Source organism: Saccopteryx leptura, chromosome 11 (assembly GCF_036850995.1).
Source record: "Saccopteryx leptura isolate mSacLep1 chromosome 11, mSacLep1_pri_phased_curated, whole genome shotgun sequence".
Taxonomy (NCBI): Eukaryota; Metazoa; Chordata; class Mammalia; order Chiroptera; family Emballonuridae; genus Saccopteryx; species Saccopteryx leptura.
The window spans coordinates 68,099,430-68,117,572 of NC_089513.1; the positions used below are offsets into that span (position 1 = coordinate 68,099,430).

At 42.4% G+C, this 18,143-nt stretch overlaps 1 protein-coding gene across 2 annotated transcripts in view; it reads right to left on the reverse strand.

The window, feature by feature from the left end:
* The window catches only part of CTTNBP2NL (CTTNBP2 N-terminal like), a 51,737-nt gene extending 34,660 nt beyond the window's left edge, over positions 1 to 17,077 (reverse strand). Inside the window, exons 1-4 of one of the 2 annotated variants that reach the window (XM_066352859.1) lie at positions 17,014 to 17,046; positions 15,725 to 15,807; positions 4,799 to 4,919; positions 721 to 828 (exon numbers count right to left, since the gene is read on the reverse strand). In XM_066352859.1, coding sequence (XP_066208956.1) covers positions 721 to 819 — 99 coding nt within the window. In that variant the 5' untranslated portion in view covers positions 820 to 828; positions 4,799 to 4,919; positions 15,725 to 15,807; positions 17,014 to 17,046. Of the gene's footprint in view, positions 1 to 720; positions 829 to 4,798; positions 4,920 to 15,724; positions 15,808 to 17,013 lie in introns of both variants that reach the window. The other variant, XM_066352858.1, reaches the window with a different exon arrangement.
* Between the last annotated feature and the right edge of the window lie 1,066 nt (positions 17,078 to 18,143).

Below are 18,143 nucleotides of genomic sequence, written 5' to 3' on the forward strand. Positions count from 1 at the left end.
AGAGAGAGAGAAGGGCGTGTGTGTGTACGTGGGGAAACAGGAATCATCGGCTCATAGTGGCTGTTTCTCGCATGTGTCTCGACTGGGGAAACCCAGGGTTTCGAACTGGTGATCCAGAATTCCAGGTCAAGGGTCCACCCACTGCGCCACCACAGGTCAGGGCCCCCTTTGAATTCTTTATTTTTTTAATTAAGACTTCATCTTTTAGAGAAGTTTCAGATTTATAACAAAACTGTGTGCAAAGTACAGTTAACACTCCTCCTCCACACCTTATATTTTAATGGGTATCAAATACTGAGACAAAAGAATTCTTAATCTGGGTCTAGAGAATCCATGGATGGTCTTCATGGGGTCCTTGATCTTGCAGATATTATATCCTGAACTGTGTGGTACATGGGTGTATAGACATTGTTTTAGGAAGCAGGTCTCATCAAGTTATCAAGAGGATGGTATTCAAACACAGCTCATATCACTGCTACAGAATAAAGTTCAAGGTCCAGACATCAGGTAGAGAGACTAAAGGAGCTATTTGGGGGACAGAAAGGCTTCATGAGTGTCCCTAAAATCACACCACATATGTGGCAGCCGCTCCAAATATCAGTAAGTATGCTTAGGCCTCTAACTTCCACAGGGCTACAGAAATGTCCTGGTTAAACAAATTATGACCAATGAAACAGCTTTCCAAACATTCGACGACATCTCTTTTTCTTTTTAACATACCTTTAAAGCTTCAATAACAAGGTCCCTGGCTTCAAGTTCTCCTTCAAGAATACTGAATAGTGTTAGCAGTTCAGGCTTGCTGAGTTTTTCCAGATTCATCCTGAAAGCCTAAAGCAGAGACAGAGATGAGACAATCTCTGAAAACAGAGTGAATTTGATTTTATAAGAGAAAAACAAGTTGAGACAGACAAGAAAGAGCAACAATTACTATATAAAAAGCTTTAAGAAAGGAAATGATTACAATTAAATAATCACAAACTGAACAGTAAGAAAAATAAAATTCACTTTATTGATTTTATTACTACTCACAAAGATCAATTTTTTAAACTTTATTTTTTTTTAGATTTTATTTATTCATTTTAGAGAGAGAAGACAGAAAGAGAGAGAGAGAGAGAGAGAGAAAGAGAGAGAGAGAGAGAGAAGGGGGGAGGAGCAGAAAGCATCAACTCCCATATGTGCCTTGACCAGGCAAGCCCAGGGTTTTGAACCAGCAACCTCAGCATTCCAGGTCAACACTTAACCCACTGCGCCACCACAGGTCAGGCCACAAAGATCAATTTTTATCATTTTTTCCCTGAGCATATTTACAAATGTCTTAGATCTCAAGATGAATTAATCACTAATTTTTTTCACTAGAAATTCAGGAAAAATTATGTTACAGTGAATAGAATTTCACCAAAGATTTTCACACCATAAAAAGATTTCCCACCTTTAGATAACCATTCAAAAACTGTATATAAAACATTCTAGCATCCTTCTGAAACTGACTGAAATGAAATTTGAGCAAAGATAATGTTTGGTGGGAGTATGGGAGAAATTTTTCTTTTAAATTGTCTATTTTCAGAGAAAATCTAGCACAGTATTTATATTTCCTATAGCAAAATAAGATTTAAATGCAACCATATGCAAAAATAATTTTAAATGACTTTTTAAAAATTATTTTTTAAACATCTTAAGTGCAATACATTCAGTAGGCTGGCCAATTAAGTTCACATTTCTACAAGGCTTTACATCTTTTGAAATATGTTACATGGCAAATTTCACGGCACAAACTCTTTTTTCCATGAGATTAATTTCTCACAAAGCACACGTAGATAGCAATTAGATGGCTATCGTAGGGTCTTCCGACCAACATTTATGGTAAAATACATTTTATAATTTCCAAAGTAGAGTAAATACTAATTTCTCTTTCCCACTTTTTACTTTCAAATTGCCACTCTCATATAATTTTCTATAGTGTGAATCACACAGGACTAGTTCACACACCCTCCAGTAATTCCCAACTCTTGTGAGCACATTACATTTTAGGAGGCACACAAAAGACTCATTGATTCTTCCCAGAGCTGCTGCCATCAGGTGAAGGAAAACACAGAGAAAACTCACTCCACTGTGTTGTGAGCTTGTGTTCTGGGACATACAGTACAAATCCTTTGCCACATGGTAAAAATATGTTCAAAGTAACTCAGCTTTCAAGTGCTAACTTTCTAACTAGTGACTTTTAGTGACTAATGAGTGATTCTCACATCTGTGTTAGAGAGATCTCTTACAGCGGTTCTTTTTAAAATAAAAACTAATAAAAAAGAATTTTAAACCCCAAAAACCAAACCCGCTAAAGCTAAACGTAACATAAGCCGGAATGTTGGAAAGAGCGGGCGGCGTTGCAGCCAGACCGAGGCCGCTCTGCACTTTCCCGGCTGTGGAACTCTGGGCAAGTTTTCTGATTATCCGTTTTCTTATCCGTGAAAGGGGGGTGATGGTCTTGAACTCACAGTGACTGCGCAGATTGACTTAATGTCAAACATACTGCCAAGTGCCTGACACACACTGAACAGTGGTTTAATTATTAGTAACTACTGTCCTGTCCTCTCTCATTCCCCAAAGGAATTCAAAGAAAGGTATTACCAAAATTGGGGGCAGCCTCGATCAATGACTTCAGAAATACCTTTGGCAGCCCTTATGTGGGAGAAGAAAAGGGTGATTCCGCCCTGAAGCACGGTGAAGAATGGAACTCTCAGTTGAGTCAGTTGTTTGACAGATTCCCTCTTTCCTGATGGTTTCACTTTTTTATCTCTCAGACAGATTATAAGACCAAGGAAAACCGCAATCATTTTATTCTATTTCTCTCCCCTCCCCCAATGTGAACCAGGATAACAGACATGCTAAAGGGACTCCATAAATACCAACTGCACTCAAGTCAACTGGCCTATAAGCACCAAGGTGGGGATACAGGAATAGAGCTAAAAATGATAGCGTTCTCACGTATTACTGTTCTCCTCAATATCCTTACAGTCCTTAAATACTCTCACGTAGCCATCCAAAACTGAGGCTGACAGAGCAGTGGGGACGGACGACGACAGACTGGGAGCAAGGGGTGCAGAACTTCCGCCTCAGCTGGGCTGCTCCAGCTGCCCCGGCTCTGCTCAATTAGACAGCGGACCACCTCTAACGTCCTGCTCAGGCCCCTTCTAACCATCTATGGTGAGAATCCACAACTATTTGTTAAAGAACCCAATTAAATAAGGGATTACATATAAACTGCTCACAAAAATCAGGGGATCAGGGATCGTGCAGATACTCCAGTACTTTCAGCCTTTTGTACAGTGCATTTTCATCAATGAAATAACAGTTGGTTTTGCATCTCATTTGCATAATCAAACTTTCTTTGACTTGTCGTTTGCTTTTCTGATGTTCTTGTTTAATAAAAGAAAAATCAAATGTTTCTTTTTCTTATCACTTCATATTCATTTGGAAATATTCCCTAATTTTTGGGAGCAGCATACATAAAATATATAAAGAACTAAGACAGATTAGAACTAAATCCAAGTTTTTCATCTGTTGTGATAAATATTTACCCTCACAAGAATAAATGTGACACACTCTTTACAGTCACTTTGATTATAAAGCAGTTCAGCCTCAGCAAGGAAAAAAAATAAGTCTACTTTGTCAATGACATAAAGCAGTGGTCCCCAACCCCCAGGCCGCGGACCGGTACCAGTCCGTGGGCCATTTGGTACTGGTCCGCAGAGAAAGAATAAATAACTTACATTATTTCCGTTTTATTTATATTTAAGTCTGAACGATGTTTATTTTTAAAAAATGACCAGATTCCCTCTGTTACATCCGTCTAAGACTCACTCTTGTGAGTCTTAGAGTCTTGACACTTGTCTTGGTCACGTGATACATTTATCTGTCCCACCCTAAAGGCCGGTCCATGAAAATATTTTTTTTTTTTGTATTTTTCTGAAGCTGGAAATGGGGATAAACAGTCAGACAGACTCCTGCATGCACCCGACCAGGATCCACCCGGCACGCCCACCAGGGGGCTACGCTCTGCCCACCAGGGGGCGATGCTCTGCCCCTCCGGGGCATCGCTCTGTTGCGACCAGAGCCACTTTAGCACCTGGGGCAGAGGCCAAGGAGCCACCCCCAGCGCCCGGGCCATCTTTGCTCCAATGCAGCCTCGCTGCGGGAGGGGAAGAGAGAGACAGAGAGGAAGGAGAGGGGGAGGGGTGGAGAAGCAGATGGGCGCTTCTCCTGTGTGCCCTGGCCGGGAATCGAACCCGGGACTTCTGCACGCCAGGCCGACACTCTACCACTGAGCCAACCGGCCAGGGCTAGTGAAAATATTTTGACATTAAACCAGTCCGTGGCCCAAAAAATGTTGGGGACCACTGATGTAAAGAGCAATAGTCCTGTTAGCTCTGCATTTGTGAATCGCTCCTGCACACAAATTCTATCTGGAACACTCTGCTAATAGCTACCACTCCATTTAGCCTGGTGTCTGCATGGAGTGAACACAATACAAATAAGACACGGGAGGGGGAAAGGGGCCACATCTCTGCAGTAATTCACAAACCACCAGATCTGGTTTTGCTTATTCCAATAACTGTTCTTTATAAATGTTAAAATTTAGCAGGTCTTTGCTTTTCTATACATTTGAATCTAATCTCAATACACAGGATATTGCAAGACATTTTTGCCTGAAATATAAATGAAAGATAGTAAAATTATGTTATGCTTTAGGATGGCAGGGACAGTGCTGGAGATGGGGGTGGGGTGGGAATGGGGGGATACTGACCTGATAATTGGCAGTCACACTTTAGTCCTCGGGTATAACTCAAAGTCTTCTTCAGTTAAAATTTGCGAAAATTGACAAATGTATTTAAAATGCTGTCCACATGGTGAAAAAGTGTCCAAGGCTGCAAAATAATAAGAAATTTATTGCCTGTGTAACTACACTATGAACAATTTCTAGTCAACCCTGTCACTATGTTGATGAGGCCAGACAGCTGTAGGTTGATTCAAACAACAAAGAAGAAAACAGCCACTTGTTCAAGCTGAAGCTGAGTAATACAGGAGAAATACCTGGCATCCGACTTCTTTGTAATTATAATTAGGAAAAGTGAGAGCTTTCAGAATCTTTACTTTAAGATGTCCATTGTCACGTCAAGGACTAACTTATGAATGTCTCTAGAAGACACTGACTTTCTCTCTGAGTTGACAAAGCCTATTTGCTTGAATCACACCATCAATTTTGTACAATGGACTCAGAAAAGTAATGTAAGTATAACCGAATTTTTCAAACTGCGCAATTCGTGTGAGAAAAATTCTCATTCCCTCACCTCCTGCCAATCAATCAATAATAAATCAACCTGTTACCACCTTGACTTGGTCTTTAAGGCTGAGTATTCATCCCAAGCGTCTACTTTTCCCCATTTATTTCCCAATATTCAATGTTGAATTATATATATACTGTTCGTTATGTTGTCCTAACTGTGTGTTAGACTCAGCAAACTTAACAAAAAAAGATAGGTTTTAAATTTTACTTGATAAATGTAAAATACTTTGTATTTTTAGGCACCAGGCCTGAAAACCTGTTTGAGTTGCCGAAACCTGACGGTCAAACAGGGACGGTGGCAAAGGAGGAATGTTGCAGGAATAAATGCTGTGTCTTTCAACCCAGAACCAGCCGTTAACCTAATTCCGAGTCTCTCCATTTAGGAGAGAAGTGTGCGTTTGTTGCGCAGTCAGTTACAATAGCAAAGAGCCTGCATATAGACAAACCACTAAATAGGCCCTAACAAAAATGTCTGCCCAATGTATAAATTATGTGGCCCACGATTTTCAGAAGAAGGCCATTTCTAACTCCACAGTCATTATCAGAAATATTACTGCCAGACTTTTGGCATGCTATCCTGCAGTCTACAGACTCATTCTCATTTTCTAAATGAGCTGTTACTTGTCACTGTCATCATCCATTAAGCAGCTCTGACAGACAGATCATTTTAGCCAGATGCTCAGCTCATTCCTTCCGTTAGAATCTGAGACCCAACTTTCCCTTTCCTCAGAATTTAGACACAGATATTTCTGTTGAAGGAATGCTACAGCCTATAAATCTGAAATAGAGCCCACTTGTGGACACACTGTCTGGATACATTATATACATTGTGATGCGGCTTGCTGTAGCTATATTAAGCTTCATAGTTTTCTCAATGAAAAAAATACATGTAAGTACATAATAAAAAACCAAAGTTATATATTATATATTTCAATACCCTGGAAAATGAGCCTATTTATGAGCTAAGTATGAAACTTCTTTTAACTTATCAATAAGTGATTTCAAACGTGAGCTTGCCCAACATAGCCTTTTGTCTATTCGATACTGCTTCCCACCAAGCCGGGGCCAACAGCCACAAGCACGGGTCTCTCCTACACCAGATTTCGTGCGCCAACAGTCACAAGAGTTCCGGTACGGATACGACCTCCCCCAGGCCCCAGGAACCTTCTAATGGGCAGTGCTGACGTTGCCATGGAAGCGTGTCGCTGCGGCTCGGCCTGGGTTCTTTTTATTCGGACCTCGTCCCTTCTCTGGAGCCAGCCCAGGCTCCACTCCCTCTGGCTCGGGCCATGCCTGTTCCCTCTTGAGGAAGTCCCGGATTTTGCTCTGGACCTCTGAATTAATCCTATGGGATGGCAGGTTTTGTTGCCTTTTTACCACATAGCAAATTGGGTGGCAGAAAAAGAAACACCCCAAACAGCTTCTATAGCTATGTAAGCAGTGGGCAGGGCAGGGTAGAGTACCAGTAAGATGTTTGTCTCCTAGTATCTGGGTGTGTGTTTGTTTTCATGAGGAACTAAAGGCTTTATGTCTAAATGGAGGGTGACATGGGGCATTAAAGAGGGAAAATAACATTTTCCAATATATCGTAGGTAGTTCCAGGCATAGAGACATCTCAAAAAAAATGTGCATATGTATATTAAATCAACTTGGCTAATATAAAAGCAATCAGTGTTTTATGCAGATTTTTCTTGCAAAATTGGCTAAAAAGCACTTCTTTATTAATATACACAGACGTCAGATTTAAGGAATTTATACTTGAGCTACAACTGACTGAGATGCAAGCCATTCAGTAAGTTTTTAGTATCAGTGATAAGATAGGAACAAAGATACAAAGCAAATTTGCTCCAATTATGTGAAGACTATTTCACATACTTATAAGCAAAACTAAAATGTAGGAGGCCCGTTAATTCTTTAAGACTCAAAGCGCCACACTAACATACAAAATAAGTGTTTGTGACAGCTTTCCACTAGATAATATACTTCCTTAGAAACCCAGAATATATGATATTAAAAAAATAAACATGTCACATTTATAAGTACTAAATCTAAATATGGACAAAAATGCGCTGCTATTTTAAAAAATGGACCCGAAGCAACATCCCATTTGGGGGTGGAAGGTGTGGACATGTTCCCTTGACTATCTCAAGGGATAAACATTTCCCCACCCCCTGGAACCTGTTTTTCTGAAGGGTTATTTATGTATTGAAGGGTAAGAGTGACAAGATTCTAAACTGTCTCTCTCATTCTACTTGTGGCATTTTAGGATCAGGCTGGGGAAGAAAAACATGTCAAAGGAGTATCAGAAATAGACTTTCTGATCAAGAAAGCAGATCTCCTGTACACTTACTAAAGGGAGCGGTTTCCCCTATTACTATTTACAAAGGTTCTAAAACTACCGTATAAAAGCGAACCTCATTTTGCTGAATTCTGCAATCCTAAGTAGTGCAAGCTTTTACTACAAATGTCAAATCCATCTTCTTCCAGTGGAAGGTAAAAGATTACTGGACTATTTGGATCTTTATGTGACTACTTGTTACAACATGTTGAAGACCTAATCCCCAGCACCGCAGAATGTGACTGCATTGGGACACAGGGTCCGTAAAGAGGTACTTAAGCGAAAATGAGGTCATTAGGGTGCGCCCTAATCTAATACCACTGGTGTCTTTATAATAGAAACTTTGGACACACACAGGGGACAGGAAAAGACCAGGTGAAGACAGGGAGAATGCAGCTATCTACAAGCCAAAGACAGAGACCTAAGAAGAAAACAATCGTGCTGACAGACTCTGGACTTCTCTCCTCCAGGGTTGGGAGATAATTTCTGTTGTTTAAGCCACTGAGTACTTCTGTGGTACTCTGTGATGTAACATGCTAACTAACCATTTACAGCTTTTAAAGACTATTAGGAGCAACTAGACCCAAGCCTTCCCCGTACCATGAGCGTGCCATAATGTGTATTTCAGAGTATCTTGCTTTGTCTTATTAGTCTGCTGTTCCCAGCTACACTACAGATAGCACTCTATAAAACAGAACGGCTCTGGAACAGTTGGTTGTAGAGAATGTAAATTTCAGGATCCTGAAATATGATATGAATTGAGCATGTATAAGGAAATTACCACAGTGTTAAGGGACCGAGATGCTTGTTTATCTGATGCTGTTGGAACAGACTTTGGAGTCAGCCTCAGGAAACAGTTCTGCGATAAAACTGATACTCTTTAAGGTCGGTATTTAAAATACTTCCAGGCATCTATTCAAATATATAGTATGGTACTCTATTCAAAACAGATTCTAGGATACCAGATTTTCTGGGTTTATGTTTAATGTGGTAATTAATAATGATATATTTGAGCTTATCAATGTTAATTACCACCACCTCATAATTTTATAGCACAGTTTTCTAAGAATTCAAGCATAATAGTAATAATGAAAAAGATATACATTTATTGAGCTAAATACACATTAGTATGTTCCTGGCAGTGTTCTAAGTACTTGCCGTACATTAATTTAATACTCACAACCACATTAGGTGGTTCCCACCAAGGAATTCTTCTTCTTCATCATCCCCATTTTAAAGATGGGAAAACTAAGGCACAGAGGCTAAAGAATGTGCTCAGAGTTACACATCTGGAATGTGATGGAAATGGGATTTGAACCTAGGTGATGTGATTCCAGAGGCTTCCTTACTAAGCCATGCTACTTTGTAACCACTGCTCACATCTGATGCCCTTAGGAATTGCATGGTGGAAAAACAACTCACATGTGATTCCCAAAGCTGCAAGGGGCCTCAGAAATCATCTAATTCCGCACTCTCCTTTTCTGGTGAAAATTGAGGCCAGAGTTAAGTTAACTTTCTGAAGATTACAGTTAAATAGTAAAACTAGGTCTAACACTCATGTCTTTTTAAGATCCAGTCTAACCCACTTTCTGGGACACCATGATGGATATCAGGTGTTTGTTTTGTTCGGCTCGGATTTAAGACTCATGCATCCCTGGTGTAGCTCTGTGTGTGTGTGTGTCTGTCTCTTTCTCTCACTAAGTGTGCACATCTGTTTTTCTCATTGTCTCTTTGTTGCCAACAGGATTTACATGTATATTGAAGAAGAGGAGGAAGTGGCCTCATGCCCATAAACAAACATTCAAACATCTCTCCCCCAAAATGAGGACATTTAACACAACGCTATTAAAAACAGGTCTGTCTACCTGAATATCTGTTTACACCCTTTCAAGCATTCTCCTCTGAGACAAGACCAAACCAGAAGAACTACATTAGGTAAGCTACTGGAATGTATGTTAATGAAAATGAGTAATAGTTTTTATGTTAATAAATGTTTTCATTAAAATAAAAAAAGATACATCTTTTAACATCAGAAAAGTACCAGAAATCTGAGTCATTTCAAGTATATCTGTCAGTTGGCTTTATTTACTTTAAATGAAATTATAACATGATTTCACTGGAATATGTCAGTCTGTCCATGTCATCTATCTGTCCATCATTCCCCTAAATATTTGCTTTTTGGATATAATGCTGCAATGATTTGTAAAGTACCACAAGGAGGGAACAATGACATGTAAAACATCATTTTATTTCCAGTAAAATGATGGATGGGCCACAGTTTGAGAGGCAGCCTGGGATATAGAACTCCTTCAGATGTTACTGTAGGATGACACTGACTCCATCAGGATCCCAACAAGGGAAGAAAAAGAGCCTATTGATGGAGGGGGAACCCTAACAATCCAGGTGTCTGCGCTTTGGCTGTGCCCCTCACCTGACTTCCCGAACTGCCAATAATTCCACAAAATTCTAACAAATATTATAACTGATGATGCTGTTTTGCTTTTTAAAGTTTGTCTTCTAAACCAGATCACTGATTAAAAAAAAAAGTCTAACACTTGGGTATCAGTTGAAAATTACCCACAACAGACCTAGCAAGTGCTCTTGCGCCAGGGTTCCTCAGGGCCAGTAATTCTTCGGGGAGGCAGCGTTGTCTTGGGCTCTGCAGTCCGACAGACCGAGGTCTGCATCCGGGCTCGGCTGCTTTGTGGTTCCCTGCTCTGCGTACCCTTGGAGCTCTAAGTTCTCCATCTATAAAACGGGGCTGGATCCTCTAACAGGACACTGAGAAAACTGGTCAGTTTTCCCACTCCTTTTCTCTGGAGAGCATACATTTGGTTTCACCTGCAAGGATAATGAAATTTTCCTTCTTCCAATGAGGCGTCATTTCCTATCATTTACGTGTCAAATTTTGAAACCAAAACAAGTTCACTCCTGAAGTGACAGCTCCAAGAACGAGACGGCCTGGCCAGTTCCGGGAAGGCAGGCTGAGGGACACGCACACCTGTTCGGGCCAGCGGATCTGGACGCTGCTTAAGGAAAGGAAAGGGTTTTCTTCGGCCTGTTGTTTTGGTTTTTTTAAATTTTTATTTATTGACTGATTTTAGAGAGTCAAAGAGAGAAAGACAGAGATAGAGAGAAACACTGATTTGTTGTTCCAGTTATTTATGCATTCACTGGTTGGTTCTTGTAGGGGTCCTGACCTGGGATTGAACCCACCACCTCGGCATATCAGGACGATGCTTTAACCAACTGGGCAACCTGGCCAGGGCATGACTAGACTAACTTTTTGTGAGTTCAGCATATAGGCACAAAGCATGTCTTTGCTTCCACTGAATTTTTCCAGCTTTTAATAAAGTCACAATTTTAACTTGTAACGACTGAGAAATGGGTTTTCTAAAAATATCACAGCTATTTTTTAACATTCTGTTAAATGCATAGGTATCTATATTCATATACATAATAGGTAGTTGTCTATATTCATAACCCAGGAGTATTATCACATTCTATTATATCAGTTCATCTGTTTACATACCTGTCTTCTGTCTCACCTGACTGTTCTTCCAGACAAATACTGTCTTACTCAACTTAATTAAACTTAGCAACTGGCCGTCTGTGGTTCAAAGGGGTACTCAAAACATGCTGGTTGGAAAGAAATGTACAGTACGGTACCTAAGACGACAGCCACCAAATCTGGGCTTTATCTTTTAGGAAACGAGTCACCACTAACATATTCAAGCAGGTGACGATCATGACGAAAGCATAGTTTTTTTCTTCTTCTAATTTTCCTGTTGATTTGAGAGAGAGAGAGAAGGGGGGAAGGAGAGAGAGGGAGAGAGATGGAGAGAGGCATCAACCCATTGTTTCCTTTAGTTGTGCACTCACCGACTGTTCTGACCATAGGATTGAACCCACGACCTCGGTGTGCTGGGATAATGCTCTACCTACTGGACCACCCGGCCAGGGCCATGAAGGCATAGTTTTAGGAAGGTTCAGGCTTGAGGTACACAGTGTATTGAAGACAAACTGGAAGCAGAAGGGGCAGTTGGGAGAAAACTTTTTTGAAGCAAAAGTGAGTGAACTGGATGGTGGAAGTAAGAATGACGGATGCAAGAGGCTTTATAAAGAATTTGCAGCAATATGCTTCTGGTTCCATTTAAGGAGGCAGGAGGGGGAATTATCCCAGATCAGCTGAGGTTTTAAGGCTGGTGACTAAAATGATGATGCCACTGACAGAACAGGGATGTTGGAAAAGGAACTGGTCTCAGGGGGAAATGAGGCCTAGGAGTGAGACGTGCTGACGGGGCAGTTAGTTATCAGCCCCCACGAGGAATGTGTTCTGGGTCAGTGTGGTGAAGGCTAAAGGTTGAGAAATAGAGAAGTCTTTAGGGGTAGAACCTTTCCAGAACATTCTGGGCCTTCCATTTAAGAACAGAAGGCAACAGGAAGAAGCTAATCCACAGCAGTAGACCAGATCATTTCTTGCGTCCTCAAATATTAAACCGTTAAGAACCAGGTTGGTTCGGTCGTCACGCCTTTGAGACCCGCTGCAGCAGAAGGGCAGCTTAGCAAGAATCCAAGAGAGCCCCCTCCCACCAAAAAATCTGTTGTGTGTCTTTTTCTTACAACTTAAGTGTCAGTTACTCTCTTTTCTCTCTCCTTTATAACTTTTATTGACTTTAGAGAGAGAAAGGGATAGAACAGGAGAGACAGGAACATCCATCTGTTCCTATATGTGCCCTAACCCGGGATCGAACCAGCAACCTCTGCACTTAGGGACGATGCTCTAACCAACTGAGCTATCTGGCCAGGGCAGTTCTCATCTCTTGTTAAAATCATTCATCCCTGCTTCTCCTGCCTTCCGCTCTCCTCCTCCTGGGCTCTCACCTTCTGAGGGCAGCAGACCCAGCGCACACACGGCCCAGCCTTCCCCAGCAGCTGTCCACAAAGGATCCCAGCAGATGCTCCCAGGTTCAGGGTCAGGAGTTTTTTTTTGTCTGTAAACTCCCTCATCCTGTGCTCTCATCTTCTTTTCTGATTTCTATTAAACTCCGTAACAATTAAGCGTTATGGTCTTTAAACTCAGTAACAACAGACACAGTTAAGGAAAGGATCCCTTTAGCAGCAAAGGACACAAAGGATTGGGAGCTTTGGCTTTGCACCTGAGCTACAGCTGGGAAACACTTGGCTGGGAGGAAGCATCTCCTGCATTCTTCCCGTTAGTGCCAGCCTGTAGTCCTCTCTCCCTCCCCCACCTCCACGGTCCACTCCTCCAGTGTGGTTTCTCCTCACCAGTCTCGGTCTTTCCTATGATCGCTCCTTAATTTGGGGCAGCAGGGGAGCTGACTTCAAAAGACAAAAATCACTTTTAATCAAAATTACCATTGAAAAGCCCTTAAATCACAGAAGGTACTGTATCACAGTATCCATATAATCATTTATAAGACACTCAGGACAGAGGTACTTAGGACAGTCGAGTTTGGAGTGGAATAAGGATAATTCAGAGAGAAGGCATTGGATGGTTGAATCACTTGCCTTTTTTTGTCCAGGCCAAAAAAATGCAAGAGGATAATTTGCATGACAAAATTATTTAACACACTATAAGACAGACACATACGCTCCTAAACACCTTTGCATTACACATGAGATCATAACATATGTACAAACTTTGTTTCCCTCTACCTCAGAATCTTTGCTATACATGGAAGAATTTAAAACAAAACCAACCAGTAACTAAAATCAGACACTAATTCTTTACCATTGCTAGAATGCTAAAGTAAAGGAGTATTTAATATTAAATTATTTAACATGCATGCAAAGTGCTAATAATAATGAAACGATACCTACCAATTATCGAGTGCTTCCTACATGCTAGGTACCTAGCTTTGTGAGCTGTATCTAGATCTATGCCTATACATCTGTACCTCTATCTATATCTATATATCTTCTATGTCACAGCTAAGGAAACCGGGATATGGTGAGGACAGAAAACTGCTGTCACTCTGGCTCCCACAGTGAAAGAGGCAGAGGTGTGATCACACACTATAGCCTCACAGTAAATGTCATTTTCTCACTCAAATGCTTTGAACTGAAATTAGGAAGACTTGGTTTTCAGTTATTAGCAGCAAACATTCAGGAAATAAGAAAAACATGGCCTTTAGAAACAGGCTGACTAGCCATTTCTAAGGTCAACCACCAACAAACTGGACAAATTTCCTCTAGAAAGAAAACTGCTTCTCATCTCATGCCACCAAACACCATTTCAATGGCAACCCCTGGAAACACCATTCTGCTACGCTCAGAAAAGGCAAGCATCCCAATCCTGTTCTGCAAGTTCACTGGGCGCTCTGCAAACCACCATCTGCCAAGACACAGCCCACTTAGACTGAGCGCATGTGCCGACCATGATCAGGAGAGGACTCCATTCAGGGACCCAATACTGTTTGTGCCCCATTCACGTATTTAGAGCTGGTTCAGAAAAGCACTAAATCAACTAAAAATCCATTTAAAATCCCAAGTAGATCAGTAACTTGTGGAAACCATTCTTTAAAAAAAATTTTTTCCTACTGATAGAAAAAGAAAGAGAGAGAAGCATCAACTCGTTCCACAGTTGTGCACTCATTAGTTGCATCTCCTACTGCCCTGCCTGCGGATCAATCTGCAACCACAGTGTACCAAGATGACGCTTTATCCGCTGAGCCACCTGGCCTGGGCCTGGAACCCATTCTCAAATAAAAATCAACAATCAGTTCCTAGTGTGCTCTTATATTCATTCATTCCTTCCTCTGGCGTCAGATTCTTAGGAAAATAAATACTAAAAGGACGAGCACAAATCTCAATGTATCTGATTCAGATTTCATTACAGTGAAATTATCTCTAACCAGCAGGTATTTTCTCATAGGAAATTCAGTATTTGAGAGTCACTTAAGATACTGGAGTCTCATGACAACAGATAGGGAAAATAAAGTTAAATCAAGACAAAAAGTGGGTTATCATTCTAACAAGACATGCCATATGTTATCAGTACATTACCTTTCTTTCTAAACCACCCTAAGGTGACAGCTTCAAACTAAGTTTAAAAAGCACTCACTAAGTTAAACTATATACCAGGTACTGTGAAAGGTACAAAGATGAAAAACAAAAGAAAACAAAAAACAACCACATAGCACTATCTGCTCTCAAGGAATTTATAACTGAATGAGATGGATTAGACATATACATACAAGTCCTCGACATACAATGCCTTTCTACTGTGACCGAACAGGTGTTGAAAAAGTTAAAGGAATGATTTCCAAGACCCAAATGTGTATCAAACTGGTCTCGCCTATGATGCCAAATAAGCAAAGAGCATGATTTGCTTTTTCCTCTCTGCTCATTAAGGGCCTGGCATTTACCACTACTTTGGTTTCCTGAGTCTCTTACCTTAGTTTATTTTCTGTTCTCTGCTCATGTAATAAGATCTATCTTTTTGGGATTTCCTGTTCTGCTTTTTGTTTTTTCTGCTGCTATTGCTGGGGGCCCGTGTCTTACCCTCCAGTAAGCACACTCTGAGTGTGCTGGAGGGACCCTCCACACAGCTTCTTCTTTGTGCTTTTTTATTGGAGGTCTGGAAGCAATCACTGAACAGATCTGTGAGCACTCAGTGGCGCGCTGCAAACCTGGAACCCAGCTATTCAAAACTAATTACCTTCCGTCTACCTTTAGAAAGTTTAATCAGGAAGGTAAAAGACGGCCATTCTAATCACCCTCTGTGATTTCCAACTCTCTGCATCTCATTGCTGTTAGCTTGAGCTATAGGTAACAGTAGTAAGATGGACTATATAGAGTGAAAGCAAAAGAAACAAGCTAAAAACATGGCAAATTTTAATATATGGAAGTGCTAGCAATAGATGATTACTGGGGGATTCAATGGCATTAACATTAGGCCAAAATTGCCAAAGCCTTTCTGAGCACACTACAGACACTGGTTGGTAGTAACCACGTGTGAGAATAGCTGGAGTTAATTATGTTTTTATTTATCCTTATCTCTGAGATTTAAAATGTGCTCTTACCTTTCATCCCCTACACTTTGGTAGGTGATACTGTACTGGTCTTGTAAAATCAATCACTGGCATCATCTATGTATTTGTTTTACCTGACGGGGGTAAAAACCCATCTTAATAGTGCTATAAGAGTAACCAAAGGCCACAGGACCAGATTAATCATAAACCTAGACAACTGAACCTTTATTTTCTTCAAACACTTCCTGCCTTTTGTTTCAACAGAACTATATCTTCAAGGTTAACTGCTGTCTCCCTGAGTAACACACCAGCCCAGCTTAGACCAGGGAAGATACTCATTCCAATCTAATGCTCTTTATTTACTCATCAAGACTGGTTCACTGGAAAGCACGCTGTTCACTGACAGTCAAACAATACACACTGCACTCCTGCCCACACAAGGCCACCTCTGCAGATATCCACGCACCCCCCCCCCCCCCCCGCCCCACTGTGACATAGAGAGGATGGTTTTTCATCAAGTTTACGGGGAAGAAACAGGCTGAAAAGCAAAAAGATAACGCAACTCAAACATAAAAACAAAACAAAACAAAACAAAAAACCCTTAGAAGTTGGATTCTCCCTCAAGGAACAGAGTAGAGGGAAGGTACAAAGGGGAACCTGGGGGTGGGGAGTGACTGTTTCTCCTTTCTCCAGCGTCTAAAAAAGTCCCGCAGCAGGTGAGCTCTCGACCCCCAGGAGAGAAAAGAGGATCCGAGGGGCTTCAGGAGGAAGGCTGAGGCTCAGAGCATGGGGGATGGGAAGAAGTGAGTCGGGGGAAGGCCGCTTCGTGCGTGGAGCTGGCTGCTAGATCGGGGCTTTGATTTTTGCTTCGCCTCATCCCTCTTTTTTGGAAAACACTGATTTTTTTTCGTACGGATGAAAACAACTCTGGTGCCACCTTAGCAAGCGGAGGCAGGTGTAAGGAGGGATGTCTAGCTTCCCGGGGGGACAAAATGAGGGTGGGGTGGGGGCGAGAGCCTAGAGAATGGGAACCGGCGCGCCCTTCCCCAAGGTTGAGGCGCTGGGCGAAGGGGGCCTTTAAATGAGGCGTGTCAGGAGGGGAGCCCCTCTGCAGAGCTGGGATTGCCGGGGACAATGAGTAGCTGCGAGGACCCTCGAAGGATGAGGAGCCGCCTCCTCGGGGAATACCGGGAGGTGGAGGACGGCCCCGCCCCCTCCGGGGATGGGCGCGAGAGGCAGTCGGGACGGCGGCGGGAGGATCGCGGTGGTCCTACCCTTGCTTTACTCTCGGGAACACGGCCTCCCAACCTCCGCCAAGCCCCAGCCTTAGCGGCTCCTACCTTTTCCCGGCGCTCGGGCTCAGATCCCTGCCGCCTCCGCCACCCGCTCCCATCCACAGCCCTCCGAGGCCCCGCCCCTCAACAGCCAGGCGGGGACACTGGCATTCACCAGGGCCAATCGCCACCTCGTCTCTCCAGCCCAGGCACCAATCCGCGCCCGCTGGAGGCGGGGCTTCTCCAGTGCCACTGAGGCTCCTCCCGGGGCCCCAAGATCCCTTTTGTTTGGGGAGAGCCAAACTGGGATTGAGGTCGCGTCATTTCCGGTAGGAAGCAGTCCCCGGCTCTGGCCTGAGCTGAGGGTTGGGTTCGCGCCTCTCCCTGCCCGGCTTCTGCAACTTTGCACCTTCTGTGCTGTTTCCGGGCGGGACCCGGGCGAGAGCTTCGTGCTTTACCTTCCCGGGCCTGGAAGCTTAGGAATGGCGGGTTCCCGATTGATTGGCCACATTAACGTTTGAAATGTGCTTTGGTGTCTGCTTTAGGATTAGTTGTTGGAAACCTGGTAACGTGTCTTTCCTGCTCTTTTTTTCTTGGACGAGCTTATGGGTGTAGTGCTAGAAGCAAGGGCGAAGAGAGGAAAAATCTAGAGAATCCTCTCTTCACGTTACATTTGGGAGAGAATACTATCTTGGAGCCCCTGGCGCGGGGGCACGGCTAGTAACCGGCCGAGCTTGAAGCTAGCCCAACTTGCCTTCCAGGTAGAGGTCGAATGCGTAATTACAGATTTGTGTGTCAAGGTTTGCCAAATGCGGGAGCTTGTTTGTTTCCTTGGCCCCCTTATACTGTGGGCAATGGAGTTTGCAGTGAAGCTGGAACAAATGGCAGAATAGAGGATGCAGAAAATGCCTGTCCCTTGTGAACACAGAAATGCAGGCCTTGCTGGTGCCAGCAAGCTCTAGTCTATCAGGACCAAAATCTCACAGAGGGGAGGGAATACATCCCTACCTGAGGTCAAATTTTCCAGTTCACAGATTGATTCGGCTAGTTAAATGACTAATAACCACATTCTTTTAAATACGGCAAATGCTTATAATACCATTGACTGTAATGCATACATAATGTACTAATATTAATACAGTATTTCTAATCTTAACAATTGTTAAGCAAGACAGTATTAGGGACCTGTTGTTCAC